Here is a 15,391-nt window from a genome sequence, read left to right as displayed (position 1 = left end):
TAAGGGCCAACAGTCTGTAGTGGTGGGTAGGACTCGGTAACTTGAGAACTCACGGTTCCGAGTCCAGAGGCTGGAGGATCCGCCACTGAACACAGTGCCTCGCCACCGCGAGAACACGGGCACAACGTGATGTCTTGCCCAGCGCGAGGACACTCACTACTTGGTGTCTCGCCCCGAGCGAGGACACAGATACTCTTTGCCAGTGCGAGGACACGGGCACTCCATACTGTGTCCTCTGGGAGGGCACAAACTGTGAAAGCAAAACATTCAACCCAGCCTTGTAACTGCACATAAAACAGGCAAAGGGAATATTTAACCCTGAATCAAAGAAAGCTTTGTAAACTCACAGAAGCTCAAGGACCTGCCAACACGTTTTGACCGATTGCGATCCCGAGTCCGATGCCAATCGAATCAATACATCGAGTCACCGTGAACCGGGTCTCATTTACCACAGGCCTCATTAAAAGGCTGAATCCCGGTGTCCACTGAGGTGAGGTTACCAGTGGCGGATTCTGTTTCGTCCGCTGCGTCATGCGTGTCAGCTAACCCAAATAGGCAGGCACTATTTACACCGTGAGGTACAACCTCCCCCCTCTCCCTGTTCGCTGTATGCGTGTGAAGGCCCAGACGTTTGCTGCACTGCGCTTGCTTGCTTCAATCAGCTTGCCACTACACCACTTCGTCATGAATACACAGACTTACCTCGTTGTTGTGCCTTTCACAAGGGCACACCTGTACATCTGCACTAACAAACGAATATTTCCGTTCGTTCTAATGTGCCCCAATATGCGCACACGCACTTGCACTCAGTATGCGAGGCTCTCAGGCCACCTCATGCCCGTCTATCGGGCAGCGGAACGCACATACGCCCACACGCACTTCGTTGCGAGAAGGCCTCGCGGGAAGATCAGCGTGCGAGGTTCCCCAGCCGCCTCAAGCTCCGCCCACCAGGCAGCAGAACGCACAAACATACACACGCACTCGTCCGCTGGGCAGACCTGTAAACGCTTCGCTCCACTGCGATCCTCGCCTCTCTTCTCCAGCATGCGGCAGACCGTAGTCGTTAACTGTAGACGCCTTCACGTCTATAAGGGATCAGGATGACAAACGACCCAATCGTTTACTCGTTTTAATGTGGTTAACCTGTAGTGACAATTAATTTGACATCAGCACGAGGAGTACTGACGTACAATAAAACATTCGCATGCACTTAAGGCACATGAACATATAAAGAGATAGCATTCCATCATAATAAAGTGCGATATAATAACCAAAATACATAATGGTTTACGCTTTAACGAGCATTCAGAATAATAGATACGCAAATGCAATACATGTATAGTAATTTACATTGCATTTTGACATGTAGCAGTTACTGCTAATTAATCACAATGCAAAACCTACGACTACGAGGGTCGGCGTTTGAGGGTCTAAGGTTTATGGAGAAAACAGAACGAGTCGCAACACCTCTCCCTCTGAAGACTGGGCACAATCTGCCCACTTCTGAGGCCGCTGGGCCAAATATGCGACACCAGGTGACCCATACCTCTACAGAGATCCCTCTGTGCCTTATCTACCCTTGGCGCCATGTCTTCAACTTTACCAAGTAAACACAACCCTCACTACCTCTCAACAGCTAAGCTCTCCACAGCTAGTTCCTCTCACACAAATTCACTCCTGCAATTAACTACTATAATGAATGCAGTTTCCTTAATTTCTACTCTTTCCTTAGTGTTACACATGCTTCATATTAGTCTCTCGCCACTTGTGAGGCGACACAACTGGCGACTGCAATATGTCAGTAGTCAGTGAGATGTATTTCACCATCTCTAGTTTTTTTTCGAACTCTTTCTACCTCTCGGTTGTAAGTAGAGGGCAAAAGAGTTCTATCTCTCTGCGGCTGGCAAATTCGTGCTTAGGGTTAAGTCCATGAACTAGATTCCTGAACCTTTTGTCTTCCACAACAAATAGTGGTTGCAGGTCTTCCACTATCATTCTGACTACCAGCTCGTCAAATTCCTTCTTTTTGCTCGAGTCATTTTTATAGGGCTGAGCCCTTGTGATTGTCTCCATTAGAGAAGGCTGAGCTGAAGTAGACGGTCTGGCAGCCTTTTCAGACACGTCCCCTTTTAACTAAGCATATTCTATAGGATGTCTCGTGCGGAGATGTTTCAACATGCTGGAAGTACCACCACAAAACTTTACTGCATCTTTGCACACCAAGCATGTGACAGCGTCAGAAGATGTCTGCTCCATATAGCTCCACACAGGAGCAATTCTGTTTCTCTTGGGTGCTATGGCTGACAAACACAAAGCTAATTTTGTCACGTTGTTTGCTTGAAAAAGTTACGTTACCGCGCAAGTTTGGTGAGTACGTAAGTTGTATACCTTTAAATCTGTGCGCCTGAAAAAAAAATTAGAGTGTAAAATTTAGATATATGATAATTTGAGAAAGGAAGAGTTGCAGTATAAGTGAATAATGAGTAAGTTCATATGCATCCGGAAAATGAGAGTAAATTTATTTGTGGGCGCAACTGCACGGGTACCCCCTCTGGATTGGTTTAGCCTCTTAAGAGCTGCGTGCTTTTTTTTTTTTTTTTTTTAAGTGGGTGAAGAGAGGAAGATAGCTAGCTAAGAGAAAGTGGGTGGGAAGAGAAGAGGTGAAAGAAAGTTGGAGAAAGATAGGATGTGGGATTGACCACGTTACTGTTTTTATTTATAGATTTTTTTTTTATCTATATTTATTTACATTATGATTTTATATATATCTGGTTGACACTCAAGATACAACAAAAACAAATCTTATCTCTAGCTTACAGTAATAGTAACAAAGTGACAAAAGCAAACAAAGTGACACAGGAGCTGCGTGCGAGATGGGCACCCATTATATATACCTAGTTGTGATGTCACCTGACATCTACCAATGAACACACACACAAAAAAAGAAAGAAAAAAAAAAGATTCTTATGGCAACACTAAAGCGGTGCTGCTATTGGCCAGCTTGAGTGAAATTTCTCTTTGACTTTCATGCAATTTCTGTAATATTCGTGCAGGGACACGATTCATGCAATTTCAGTACGTTCTACCTCATTTTAACAGTATTTTATCAAACGTATTTTGTTTCATAATTACTTCTAAAACATATTCTCTAATGTTTGATAAATTGAGGTGCCGTACAAATTAATAATCACTTGGACTCGTTAGGATTCGGTTCCCAGACTTTGGACTCGGTTCCTAGTCGGCCGCGGCGGAATCGTCGGACTCGGTTCCCGCCCATCCCTAACAGTCAGTATGAGTTCGACATTCGAGAAAGTTGGTGTCTGCGGCTTCTGCTCCTGCTTGCGCGTTACTTTTTGACATTGATATAAAAGTTTTTTTTTCTTTCTTTTCAAGACAACTAGTTATGGAGCACTTAAATAAGCAAATACTTGGTAAAACAAAAACCAGATATATCATGATGAGTGCAAAGCAAATTATCGCTCCGCAATATTCATGACCCATTTTACAAACGATCACTATTGGAATCTGCTGTGTGGAGTGGGTACTAAAATGTACCATATCATCTACAACAAATACAATGGTATATACAAAACTTTATTTAAATACCATTTAAGAGAAGCAAGGAACTGTTTCTAAAACCATTAATTATATTGCTATAACGCCTCATCATCATGAACTGCAACCGCTTGAGGGTTGACGGTTCAGTGATTCGCTTGTATGGATATTGATGAAAAATCTGTGTTTCCTTCATGGTGACAAGGAAATTTTTCCTTTCTCTCAGTTATTTCCTTCTTGGAATGTCGCATTGGTGTAGGATTATTTTAGGATAAATCTCGGACCCCATATCGTTATAAATCTTTATATCTATAAAACATATCATCCTCGATCAAGGAAATCAAACACACATCCTCAGTGCTTGACTTTATTTTCAGCTTAATGTGTTCTAATTTCCTACACACAAAACACGGAACAGACTGTGACAGAGTTCGTCCTGTTATCATCAACAGCATCGCCTGCCCCAACAGAACAACCACCACTAGCATCACCGCTTGCAACACAACCAGCAGCAGCAGAAGGCACAGCAGGTGCAGCAGCATGCAGAGCGAGGCGCCTCCCTGCAGCAAGGTGCCCACCGTGGACGTGGGTGACCTAGGTGGGTGCTGTGGCCATCTTGGCCGCCTTCAGGGATAAGACACAAAGTTCCTCTAAATGTTGCCCTTGGGAAGCACCGACTTCTCGTTATACAACCTCTGGTGTACCTGACATATATAATGAGTTAATAAGCTTTCCTCAAGGTGGACCCTGAAGCATGTGACTCCCCATACTCCTGCAGGCGCACACCACGCGGAGGAGCCCTGCCAGCAGGAGTGGGAACGCGTGACGCGCGAGCTGGAGCAGGCCTTCAGCGATATAGGATGTGCCTACCTCACCGGCCATGGCGTGCCTGACCACCTGGTAAGAATGTTTGCAGGCTCTTCCATGCGTGGGTGATGTTGGTGTTGAAAATGGTGATATTTGGTCAATGTGATGGTGATGCCGGTGGGGTTGTAAAGAAGGTACTACTGTAGCACTGGTGGTTCACTGTTTCAGATCAATGAAATGCTGTCCACTGGTGTTGCTTTCTTCAAGCAGCAAGAAGAGGTTAAGATTCGTTGGGCTAAAGATATGAATTTACATGGATACATCAAGATGAACTCCGAAAGGTGAAAAAAAAACATCGTAATTTCCATTCCATGTATTTGATGGTTTTACCAAGAAATAATCATGAAATGTAGGTATACCTAATTTTCCAGGGACGGAGGTTAATGGGCTTCACTTCTGTATTATCATTAACGGCTTAATATTTTCTGCAGATTTGCTGGAGCAGGTCCTGAGCTGCATGAAGGCTTCGTCTTCAATCCAGCCTGTTACGGCCCGTATAATGAGGAAGTACCGCTGTTTATGACGCTTTTAGTGCCTCTGCATGAGTTTTGTCGCACCCTCTCTCGGAGGCTGATGACCTGCTTCGCCCTCAGTGTGGGTAAGTATTGTCGCCAAACCCTCGTCGTGGCGCTTGTTGTGCCTCTGGAGGTTCAGTGTTGCGAAAAGTTAGACTGAAGGGCGATTGGAAAATGTGTCGACCTCATGTTCAGTTGCTTATCTTTTTTATATTCTCCCCTAGTTATTGACCAATTTCTTTTATTCAAAAAGCGTTTTATTTAGGGAGGATAGGAGATTAAAGGCTATGGTTTTATTTTTTTATAAAATAGTAAATAAATATTCTTATTGCTCGAGGAAAAAAAGAAAAAAAAATGAAATTCGGTATTTAAATATTTGTCAAAAATCAAAATCAACTCCAAACAAAATTTCATCCTCTAGGAATTCTTCCTTTTCCATAGTTTCACAAAGCTGCAGCATAAAGAGCAGTATAGTAAGAAGTGTAAAGATAATCTTTTTTATTGCAAATTGCTGCATTTTCAGCAACTGTACCATACATTATTTATTATTGTCTGTGCTCGCAAACCACAATGGCGCACATGACTGCAGGGGGTGGAGGGGGGTGGACGTGATCCTCGTCCGTTCGCCACGTGACAGAAGTATTGTACGTGATTGGTGGACTACTCTCGGCCCGGGGTAAATAAATTAGCCCTACTTTTCATATTCATATTCCTATGAAAATAAACCTATCATGAGAGACTCAGAGAAATCACTCAGTTTTAGGTGTGTAATGGACGAAAAATGACGATATGCGAACATTTCACAAGACAAACCCATATTCATAAATTTTCTATTACCTTTTCACATATAGCAGAAGAAAGAGCATGAGTGATAGAAATTTGTAAGCAAATAAAAAAGTCCGTCTTTTTTTTTACTTGACATTACGAATGTCATTACTATTTGGAAGACTTTAATGCATCTTTCTTTTTTATTATAAACGTTTTTCAGGAAAGAATCGAGATTACTTCGTGAACATGCACCAGGACAGCGGCACCAAGAACAGCCTCAGCACTTACCGTCTGAACTATTACCCACTGGCCTCTGGTGATCAAGAGGAAGTGGTTGGATTCGGTGCTCACGCTGATTACACTACTATAACCCTTCTTTTCAGCAACGACTCGAAAGGCTTGCAGGTAAGTGAATAGTAACGTAGATAAATAAATGAATATTGGAAATTCAATCAAATCATTAAGTGGAGGTAAAGTCTTGCTTGCCTATGTTTACTACCTCGTGATACCAAGTCTATTACTTCCTTGAGAAATCAAGAGAAAAAGCCAAGACGTGAATCATAGTACGAACAACTCTCGCGATACGTGTCATAGGTGCAGCACCTCAATGTTGGCAGGTTCGTGACTCAGCTGGGCAGTGGGTGGACGTGGCCTACGTTCCCGGCACCATACTGTTACTGGCGGGGGAGTTCCTCCACTTCCACTCCTACAAGAGGTTCAAAGCACCGGTGAGTCGGTGTTCAGAGAGGATCGCTAGGTTATTCAGCACCTAACATTATAACTTTAATGGAACGAGCTTTCCTCTTTAGGTTCTCTGTATCAATTGACTTCCATATAAGAAAGGGAGGTGGTATCCGTGATGGTAAAGGATGGCGTTGGCATAGCGGACGCCTCCATTCCCATCCAGATAGAGGTTGTGAAGAGATGCTGTATACACAATCAGCTTTTCATTGTTTAGTACGGACACGAAAATGTGATGCCAAGGATGTCTATTTACTCTTGTGTCTTCTGTTTGTTCAGATGCATCGCGTCGTTGTGCCCAGTGAATACCAGCCCGGGCGACTACATCGTGTCACGTTTGGCTTTTTCGATCATCCTGACTCGCACCAGCCAATGTGGCCTCCCAGTGAAGACCCTACCAGCCCTGCTCCGCCGAATGTCAAAGACTATTTACTGGCAATAATGCGTAGAGCGGTTGACATAGGTGCTAAGAAATGAGAGACAAGGTGTTGGAACAAGCATACTGTTTGGCGTTAGTTACTGTTTTGTTTAGGTTAATTTTAATGTGTCAGGAGGCCATCCAAGGAGAAAAGAATGATAAAGATTAGCCCCTAAAGCGTTATAACTTATTTTGTTGTTGAAAATATGCTTGGCAAAGAAACTTGGGATCAGATTTCTTAAAAGTATTTCTCTCAAATAACACAACCGGTCGTAAGATATCTGAAATGTCAGATGATAGGAACGACTAAGTTGAGCAGCGGATCGCTTCAAATATAAAAGTCTCTTTGTAAGATGATGGCTTGAAAATGTCTGATCCGACCTGACACGAGTTGGACAGACCTGCTTTTAAATCTAGATAATGAAGTGATCCCTTTATATCTTGAAATCTACTTTTCCAGAGTCAGGTACTTGTAGTAAGTTTGTCATTCATTTCATGTTAAGCTGTACAACACCTTCATGTATCTCAGTCTCTTTTTCTTCTTCTACTGCTGCTGCTGCTGCTACTGCGTGCAGTTTTCCTCAAGAAGGTTCAGATCAGTTACAAGGTTCAGATCAGTTACAATGATGAGAGTTGCTTTAATCGGACGTGTGTGTGTGTGTGTGTGTGTGTGTGTTACGAAAAAGTTGCCGTGAAGGGTACAGTACCTTAGTTCACCTTGGGGAAGTCATACCTGATCAGCAGCGCCCCTCAGCTGACTCCCCGTCGTTATCTCCCTGCGACACACATCCAGATGCTCCTTGCTGCGCAGTCTCCACGTGTCTGGCACAGACACTCCCTCGTTCAGGGCCGCCGACACAGCCTGTGAAGGGCAGTATTTACAAGAACGTAAGAAGATCCAAATAACAGATACACATTAGAGAAGGAGGCTCTGGTAAGTTCAAAGAAAGATAAATATTTGGGAGTTATAATCAGGTGTGCTTTAAATCAGAAATAAACAATGCATAGTGCCCCAAAATTAAGCAGATCATATATCAGGAATTATATTCAGGAGCGTTAAAACAGAAGTCCCGAAGAAATGTCAAATTTATATTTGACACTAGTCAGACCTTAACTGTTGTAGATTATGCTGTGGATCTTTTCTGGTCTCTATTATACAGGAGAGATACGGGTCTATTAAAATTAGTACAACAAGAAATGAAAAAAAAAAAAAGGATGAGAAATATTCCTTACAAAAGGAGACTGAAGTTTTCAAGTTTACATTGTTTTAGAGAGACGTAGGATAAGAGGGATCTGATAAAGATCTTTACGTGTTTAACGAAATATAACAAGGATAACATAACCACAAAACATTGTTCCAGATTGATAAGGTTATCAGTCACTTCACTAACATCTTGTCATGGTTACTGATATTTTTTTTTCTTTCTCTCTTTCTGGTACATAATGGATTAGAGACGTGAGTGACCACTCTCTATCAGATTCCACTCACACTAATATCATTACTGCTACTACTAGTACTACTACTACTACTACTACTACTACTACTACTACTACTACTTATGATGCTGATGCTGATGATGATGATGATGATGATGATATTGAAAATAATAATAATAATAATAATAATAATAATAATAATAATAATAATAATGATAATAATAATGATAATGATAATGATAATAACAATAATAATGATAATAACAATAATAATGATAATAATAATAATAACAATAATAAAATGCTGCTGCTGCTTCTGCTGCTGCTATTGCTGCTGCTTCTTCTTCTGATTCTACTACTACTACTACTACTACTACCACTACTACTACTACTACTACTAATAATAATAATAATAATAATGATAGTAATAATACTCCACTACTACTACTAATAATGATAATAATGATAATAATAATAATAATGATAATAATACTATCACCATCACTAATACTTAAAACAACGCCAATAAAAATAATAACGAATTTAACAATACAATTCTGGTAAAAAAAAATCCATTACCACCACCGCCACCACCAGTGTTCTTTCCCTGACAACCCACCTTGAACTGCGCCTTGACACGGTCGTTGGCCAGCTTGGCGGCGAAGTGGTCCAGCTGAAAGGCTTCCTGTTTGTCGGACCAGTCATGTTCCAGCAGCCTTTTGACCTCCAGCAGGCGACTGATCTGTGCCTCTGTCTCCTTCAGCGTCTGTGTCAGGAGGCTGCGACCCGTACTCAGTGTCTCCTTCTCCTGTTCGGGTCATTGCAGATTGAGACAGAGATAAGAAGGAAGGAGAGAAGCAAGGGGGAGAAAGGAGGGAAGGATCGAGATTCATGGATGAGAAGGGAAAGAAGAGGGAGGGAATGAAAGGAAAGGAAAAAAAGGAAGAAGGAAAGAAAAATAAAGAATGAAGGGAATGAAGGAAACGAGGAAGGTATGCTGGAGGAAGTGAAGGAATAATAAGAATGAAAGAATGAAAAAGGAAGGAAGGGAAGAAGAAAGAAAGGAAAGGGGGACATAAAGAATAAAGGATATTCGCGCAAGACTAATAAAAGAGAAGAAAAAAAAACGAAGGTAGAAAGAAAGAAAGAAGGAAAAGAAGGAAGAAGGAAAGCAAAAAAAAAGAAAAGGAAAAAGAAAAAGAAAGAAGGAAAGTTGAAAGCTCAATAGAGTACAATGAATTCTCAACAAACTTGGGTAAAGTAATGATTCAGGACTTATCTTTTGTGTCACTTATATAAGGGAAGAAGAGAACCAGTGTGTTGCCAGCCATCCGGACACTCTCTTCAAACATTAGTGAAGAAGGCAGGGAGCAATCTTATCTATAGGCGTTCATGTTCTTACAGGTGAGAAAAAGAAAAAAAAAAAGAGAAAAAGAGTGTGGCCAGGAGGGCTGGTGGAAAACTTCATGCAAAAGGCATCCGGGGCGGCCCTCTGCTGCACCTTACAAGGAAGGACCTTGTAAGTCGTCGTCAACGTCAGGCATTAGAGTCCCTGCCAGTGGAAGCATCAGTACTACAAGGTCCCGTGTTGGCATCAGTCCTGAGGAAAGTCTATGTGGATGATCCTTGGCAACCGTCAGCAGTCTCAGCCTTTGCTGATGAATGTACTCTCTCTTACACCTATCCCAGAGAAGGAAGCAGGTGTACTGCTGATGACATCAACCAGCAGCTAAGGGTATTAGAGGAGTTGGGTGCACGCTAACAGGTAACCATTGCCTCGGAGAAGACTCAGGCAGTGGTGATGTCTAGGTCTCCCACTGCCAGACCAGCAGTGTAAGGAAGACTGCTTTTTGGTGGTGTTCCTCTTCAGCTTCAGGAATCCATCAAGATTCCTTGAGTAAAGGTGGACCGAACACTATGCTTTGATGGCCACATCTAGACCATAGCCAAAAAGGCCTCCAACAGAGTTTCCGCCCTGCAAAGGATGGCTGGTTTTCTCGACAGGAGACGGAAGCTCTTGGTCTGTAAGACCCAGATACGGCTCTCACTAGAGTATGCTTCCCTCTACTGAATGTCAACAGCTACATCCCCACACCAATAAACTGAAAAGCATCCGTTATCAGGCTCTGTGACTGGTGGATGCTGCAGACTCCTCTGCCCAACCTAGGCCTGCGAGTCCCATCAACTCACTGGAACGTTACAGAGATAGTAGTGTTCCCAAGGAGAAGGTGCAGGGAGCGCCACATTTCGCTGGGATGCACCAATCTCCAGGGATCGCTACACGGTGCATAAGAACGGTACACTTGATCAGAAACACAATGGAAGTGACGCTTTCCCGAGCCAGCCAGCACATCCGCACCTTTATGGGTCACGTCTCCAGGATGTGGGATATTTCCATAGCCGTTGTGTCTCAAATCCGTCACATGAACACCCAAAGCGTGAAAGTGGCGGCTTACGCCTGGAGACAGAGACAGTCTCCCTGACACTACAAACACAGTGATAGTGACAGTGATGCACACAGGCAATCATACTGATACAACATAATATACAGTACAGTGAACTACATTTGGGACAAACTGTGGAACTATTAAATCGCTTCAAGACACTTTCTTTGTAGCTGAATATAGTTTTTGCACATTTTTGTATACTTGTATATGGTTTTAACTTTTAATACTGAACCACGTTAGGCTAAGTTAAGCTATACATTGTCCTTTAAATAGGTGGCACACGACAGTGCACCTTTGGACAAAAAATACTGATGTATGCTTAGCTAAAAACGGAGAGAAAGAGAGAGAGAGAGAGAGAGAGAGAGAGAGAGAGAGAGAGAGAGAGAGAGAGAGAGAGAGAGAGAGAGAATGAAAAATTAGTACACAATAAATATTCGTTGTTACATTGACAAAGAATCTCTCTCTCTCTCTCTCTCTCTCTCTCTCTCTCTCTCTCTCTCTCTCTCTCTCTCTCTCTCTCTTCTCTCTCTCTCTCTCTCTCTCTCTCTCTCTGATAATAATAATAATAATAATAATAATAATAATAATAATAATAATAATAATAATAATAATAATAATGACAGGGAGGTTCCATCTGTATTACCTTGTTGAGAGCAAACACCACCGGGTCTCGCGTCCTGTCCACACTGAATCGAAATCTCCTTATGTGGATGCACTCCTCGTTGTTCCTCTCTGGCAGCTCCAGCGCGAACAGGGCCACCTAGGAGGGCAGGGGGCTTATGAATTGAACTGAGAGACACACTGACCGACTTACTTTTTCCGGATTTTACGTCTGGGTTCCCCTAATTTATCTAGGTTAGAACGGTGCCTCCTAACAAAGGACTTTGGTGTTGGGTTTTCGAAACCTTTAACCCGAGTGGATGCCCTTCCTAAACTCGGACCGTGGCCAAGATTCGAATCCGTGCTCTTGAGGACCCCTCGCCCCCCAAGTGTGTCCGATGTTCCCATATTGACCGACTGGCTGACGGACCCTTAATTCAATCAACCGTCTCTTAGCTGTTTCCATCAAAAACGGTTCCTTTCTTTGCACAGTTCATTAGACCTTCCCCGAAACATGGACCACAAAGGAACTTCTCAATCCCCACCTGCAGTCGCGATTTCATGGTGTTCTGGAGCGCCAGTTCGTCTATGGTGTTGTTGATGGCGTGGTGGTGGTGCGTGCGGAGCTCCAGGGTAGAAGCGAGGCGCTGGTCCAGCCCATGAGTCACCGAATTCTCCGCCGACTGGGTGCGTTCCTCCGTGTAGGTCTCCGTGCGGCGGCTCTGACCTCGTAGCCTTGGAGAGGAGGAAGGAAGAGGAGGAGATGGAGGAGGATAAGGAGCTGGAGGAATTAGATTTAAAGCTAACCTCACATCATGTTCCTATCGTATAGTTTTGCTGAACATTTTATCAGAATAATAAACTGACATCTATATCCTCTAGATGCCTGTGTTTTGCATGTATTTACTTTATTCAAAAATGTTTCTTGGCAATAAATCGTATTTTAGAATGAGGAACAAGCAGAAATTCAACTTTATATGACCTCCGTTTCAGATCTAGAGAGCATTCATTAAAACTAACAACTAGAAAGATAAATAAATAAAAAAAATAATTATTAGCTGTACAGTACTGTTCTCGTATATTTATTTCTTTATTTTTCATGAATAATATTTGAGCGCCAGAAACGAACTAACTTTTCGGAGCGCTGCAGGAGGTCCTGTGCATGGGTGTGGCGGTCCAGGTGGTGGGCCGCCCAGAGAGCAGGCGTGAACTCTCCCGCCCCGCGCCTCCTCCACCGTCTGCAGCGGGGAAACTGCCCTCACCAGCCTCTCGCGCATCCCAGTCACGTCCACGGCACTGGGAAAGGAGTTTTGTTATCATCATCAGCATTATCATTATTATTAACATTATCACAGCAACAGGCGCACAGTTAATCGGTCAGTGTTGCAACAGATCCCGGAAAGGTGACGATACAGGTAACTTAACGAGAAAACGTGATTGATTGCGTCACTTACCTGTAAGGACGGTTACCTGGTCTCACATCTCTGGCTTGGGTGTGGGGCACGAGACCTGTGAAGGTGGTGGTTTCCCTCGGGGCTGCCACCTCCTGCCGGGCACTGGGCAGGCCCACCTCCTCCACAGCCTGCACCACCGCAGGGCCCTCCATCTCCCAGGAGCAAGGCAAACTGGAGACAGGAGGGGTGTGAGTGGAGTGGACAAGCTTGTTTTGTTAATATTCTCTCTCTCTCTCTCTCTCTCTCTCTCTCTCTCTCTCTCTCTCTCTCTCTCTCTCTCTCTCTCTCTCTCTCTCTCTCAGGTGCATATTTTTTCTTTAATTTCGTCGTCGTCGTTGTCGTCGTTGTTGTTGGTGTTGTTGTTGTTGCTGTTTCACTATCAGTACAGATAAGTAGGGAATAATTAAAACACACACACACACACACACACACACACACACACACGACTCCATGACGTGAACTCATAACCTGACGACATATCCATAATAATCTTGTGTAAACTTCTATTCTTAGAAAAGAAGAGAAAAAAAGGCAGTAGCAACGCTGTAAGTTGAGGTACCTGACCAAAAGTAAAAGGACGATAACACTGTCTTCCCTGGTGGTGGCGGAGGCCAGGCACTACTGAGCCAAGCGTCCTCCCCGTCGTCATAACAACCGCGTGGTCAAAACAATATCTCAAGACCAGGATAGAAGTTCTCACGACGAAAACTCCATCCACCGCGCCATGCAAGCTCCACTTCTTTGATAACTGAGTGAGCCCGTCAAGTACATAAGTACTTGTACAACTAGAAAAGGACATAGCGAGTGGGTCATAAATAAGGTGTGACGTTTTTATTTAGATGTGCATTGCTGAATAAGAAGCAATATAACTGACTAATTACTATTGCTCAAATTTCATAATTCGCTCACACACACACACACATATAGATATTTCATTCATCACTACACAGTAAGCAGCATAATTCCAATAATTAGCGTGGTCTAACAAATTGATGTTACACTAAACCCATTAAACACAACTATGAAACATTAGAAACATATAGAACGCACACGCACAATCATTCAGTCAAACACACACACACAAATACACACACCCACACATACACACACCGGGTAGTGTAGCTCACAATCGAGAAGACCCAAGTTCGAGTCCCGGGCGCGGCGAAGCAGATGGGCGAATCTTTTAAATAATCTGTAGCCCCTGTTCACCAGCAGCAGTACATATGGGAAGTAAGACGAGAAGTTGTGGCCTCGCTGTCCCGGCGTGTGGCGTGTGAGTGGTCGAGGTCCGACCCTTAGATCAATCTGACTTCTTTCCATACCACTACTTTTGTAAAATATCTAAGGTACTACTCTCTCTCTCTCTCTCTCTCTCTCTCTCTCTCTCTCTCTCTCTCTCTCTCTCTCTCTCTCTCTCTCTCTCGCTGTATCTTATAGAGCACTGTTTTTCCTTCTTTGTATAAGAATAGCCCACATTAAGGGGATACAACATGCGACTAAAAATTTCAGGAGGTCGTGGTTACTAATGATTGATTTATGGAATCACTATTGTGATCTGTTCGTGTTAGCTATGAAATTTATTGAAAAGTTGTTTATGCCATCGTATTTAAGAAACATTTTAGTTTTTTTTTTTTTTTTTTCGAAATTGTTCCTTCACTTACATTCGTCATAATTTATATTAGTTTTACAGGGCTTTCATAAACATTATTGAGTTTTCAGTCACCATTGAGTCAAATAGTATTAATGACGTGCAATGTTCACCGTTGTACAGCTTAACATGAAATGAATGACAAACGTTACCCAGAACTTACTACAAGTACCTGACTGTGGAAAAGTAGATTTGAAGATATAGAGAGAACACGGAGTCTATAAAGAAGGATCATTTCATTATCTAGATTTAGAAACAGGTCAGTTTAACTCGGGTCAGGTCGGATCAGGCATTTTCAAGTCATGTCAGTACGCTCATCAACCTGCAAAGAGACTTACATTTGAAGCGATCCGCTGCTCAACTTAGTTGTTGATATCAGCTGATCAAAATATACTATCAAATATACTACAACTGATTGTGTTATTGGAGAGATATTTAAGGAATCCAATCCCATGCTTCTTTCCCAAGCACGTCCCAGAATGCCTAATTTCATAGAAGTTGTTTTAGCTAGAGATAAGATGTGAAGTTTCCAGTTTAGATTATAAGTAAAGGACGGATCGAGGACGTTCAGTGTAGAAGAAGGGAACAGTTCAGTGTCATTGAGGAAGAGGGGATAGTTATCTGGAAAGTTTTGTCGAGTTGATAGATGGAAGAATTGAGTTTTTGAGGCGCTGAATGATACTATACAAATAATATTTTCCTACTAGAATAACCTGTACTTTCACCTCTAGCAATATCCGCAGAAACTCGTGTTATACTCTGTATATGAAATAAAGAGTACAATCATGAACAACTATTGAATTTTAAGAATGATATATATAGAAGATTGTTACCGCCGAGCGGGTGAAAGAGAGCCGAGAGGGTGAAAGAAATTGTTGTTGAAGAAGCGTATGATAAATAACATGTTCTGTGTTATGAGAGTTAAAGTGAACTAGTATATT

At 42.7% G+C, this 15,391-nt stretch overlaps 3 protein-coding genes across 8 annotated transcripts in view; 2 read left to right on the top strand and 1 right to left on the bottom strand.

The window, feature by feature from the left end:
• Positions 1-3,281: 3,281 nt before the first annotated feature.
• On the top strand, positions 3,282-7,108 carry LOC135100021 (uncharacterized). 6 transcript variants are annotated; one of them, XM_064002868.1, is made up of 8 exons: positions 3,282-3,580; positions 3,933-4,153; positions 4,334-4,455; positions 4,591-4,703; positions 4,854-5,020; positions 5,926-6,110; positions 6,323-6,433; positions 6,726-7,108. In XM_064002868.1, the coding sequence occupies exons 2-8, from the start codon at positions 3,937-3,939 to the stop codon at positions 6,921-6,923; spliced, it is 1,113 nt and encodes a 370-aa protein (XP_063858938.1). In that variant the 5' UTR covers positions 3,282-3,580; positions 3,933-3,936; the 3' UTR covers positions 6,924-7,108. The 6 variants fall into 6 exon arrangements, with proteins under 6 accessions (XP_063858938.1, XP_063858948.1, XP_063858954.1 ...); XM_064002878.1 differs by having other exon boundaries at positions 3,286-3,580; positions 4,008-4,153; XM_064002884.1 differs by having other exon boundaries at positions 3,289-3,312; positions 4,008-4,153.
• Positions 7,106-14,122, bottom strand: LOC135101376 (tektin-4-like). The gene is made up of 7 exons (XM_064005319.1): positions 13,913-14,122; positions 12,803-12,954; positions 12,478-12,644; positions 11,894-12,129; positions 11,392-11,508; positions 8,921-9,109; positions 7,106-7,726 (listed from the first exon to the last, which is right to left on the bottom strand). The coding sequence occupies exons 1-7, from the start codon at positions 14,120-14,122 to the stop codon at positions 7,592-7,594; spliced, it is 1,206 nt and encodes a 401-aa protein (XP_063861389.1). The 3' UTR covers positions 7,106-7,591.
• LOC135100045 (uncharacterized) overlaps positions 7,687-15,391 on the top strand; it is a 28,257-nt gene continuing 20,552 nt past the window's right edge. The window contains exon 1 of the mRNA XM_064002949.1: positions 7,687-7,798. The gene's annotated coding sequence lies outside the window, so the exon portion shown is untranslated. The remainder of the gene's footprint in view (positions 7,799-15,391) is intronic.

This window comes from Scylla paramamosain, chromosome 1, assembly GCF_035594125.1.
Source record: "Scylla paramamosain isolate STU-SP2022 chromosome 1, ASM3559412v1, whole genome shotgun sequence".
Taxonomy (NCBI): domain Eukaryota; kingdom Metazoa; phylum Arthropoda; class Malacostraca; order Decapoda; family Portunidae; genus Scylla; species Scylla paramamosain.
Note: the sequence above shows the minus strand (reverse complement) of the source record. Positions and strands in the feature narration are given on the sequence as shown.